Here is a 1,304-nt window from a genome sequence, read left to right on the forward strand (position 1 = left end):
GAACAAGAATCAACGTTGATAAAGTGTGTGTTAGGGTATTGGGGGTGGGGGTGGGGGTGGGGGTGGGGTGTTGTGATATAAAACTCGTCCCAAATAGGTTTAAACATTACAACTCGTGTTGTTTTTCCTTATCAGAAGAGGATACTACCATAATACTTGCTTCAATCTCTCTTTCTCTCTCTACTGTTTGTTACTTATTAACTATTTTGTTTATTCACCAACACACAATGGCTTGCACAGCATTGAGTCTAGACGATTTTTTGGGCTTGGAGTTTACGCCCAAAATGACTCGAATGGACTATTTACTGCTTGTTTCTGAAGTTGCCTGGTTGAAATCCTTGATTGGTGAAGAAGACAACTTAATTGCTGAACGACACGAACAATTCCGTCTCAAGAAAGAAGAAAGGATCACTCACAATATTAAGTCCATATTGTCTTCATTCCCACATGTTCTTGACCATCAAGAAAATTCAATTCTTGGTTTTGTCATCCCCAAGGGGAAACGATCAATGCGGAACACTAGGGCAAGAAAATTTACTGAGCAATTCTTCTGCAATGGTGGAAAATCGATGATCAAGAAAGCTGTGGAAAATAACTCTGACGAAAGGGAAATCAATTGGGGTGTTGGTGTCAGCGATCAAGAATTCTTTCGTCTCGAAAAGTCGTCACAAAAACGTGTAGTGCAAGAGAACAGAGTGTTCAAAATCAATAGGAGGGGCAGTGATAATTTTGCATTAGAAAGACAATTTCCCATTATAAGAAAAAGATCACGCGAATTAGCCAATGAAGATCAACAACGCTTCAGAAAGAAGGCAAAGAGGAACATTATTGTTAGGGTTGAAGTCCCTCCTGTTGCAATAATCAACAGAGAATTGGATATTGATTTCAAGAAAAAGATTGATCAAACAGGGGGTTCACTTGAATCAGTTAAATTGGTGATTGAAAAAAGACTATTCATGAGTGATGTTAAACGAGTAGAGGGCAGATTTTCAATCCCACAAAAACAGGTGAATTCTGTGTTTCTTGAACCAGAAGAAGATGAACGTTTGAACATGCGCAATGGGGACAATATGTGTGAGATGAGAGTGAAGTTAATCGAGCCTTCGGGTGAAATAGGTGAAATCAATCTGAGAAAATGGTTCATGAACAAAGAAAATGGAAACACAAGTTTGAGTTATGTGTTGGTGACTTACTGGAATGAAGTTGTGAAAACGAATGATCTGAAAATTGGTACTAAGGTGCAACTGTGGGCATTCAGAAAGAGTACTGACTTGTGTTTTGCATTGGTGAAACTTGAAGATTGA

At 38.7% G+C, this 1,304-nt stretch overlaps 1 protein-coding gene across 1 annotated transcript; it reads left to right on the forward strand.

Annotated features, from left to right (window-relative positions):
- Positions 1-227: 227 nt before the first annotated feature.
- On the forward strand, positions 228-1,304 carry LOC107849318. The gene has a single exon (XM_016693926.1). The coding sequence runs from the start codon at positions 228-230 to the stop codon at positions 1,302-1,304; it is 1,077 nt and encodes a 358-aa protein (XP_016549412.1).

This window comes from Capsicum annuum, chromosome 12 (assembly GCF_002878395.1).
Source record: "Capsicum annuum cultivar UCD-10X-F1 chromosome 12, UCD10Xv1.1, whole genome shotgun sequence".
NCBI classification, from domain to species: Eukaryota; Viridiplantae; Streptophyta; class Magnoliopsida; order Solanales; family Solanaceae; genus Capsicum; species Capsicum annuum.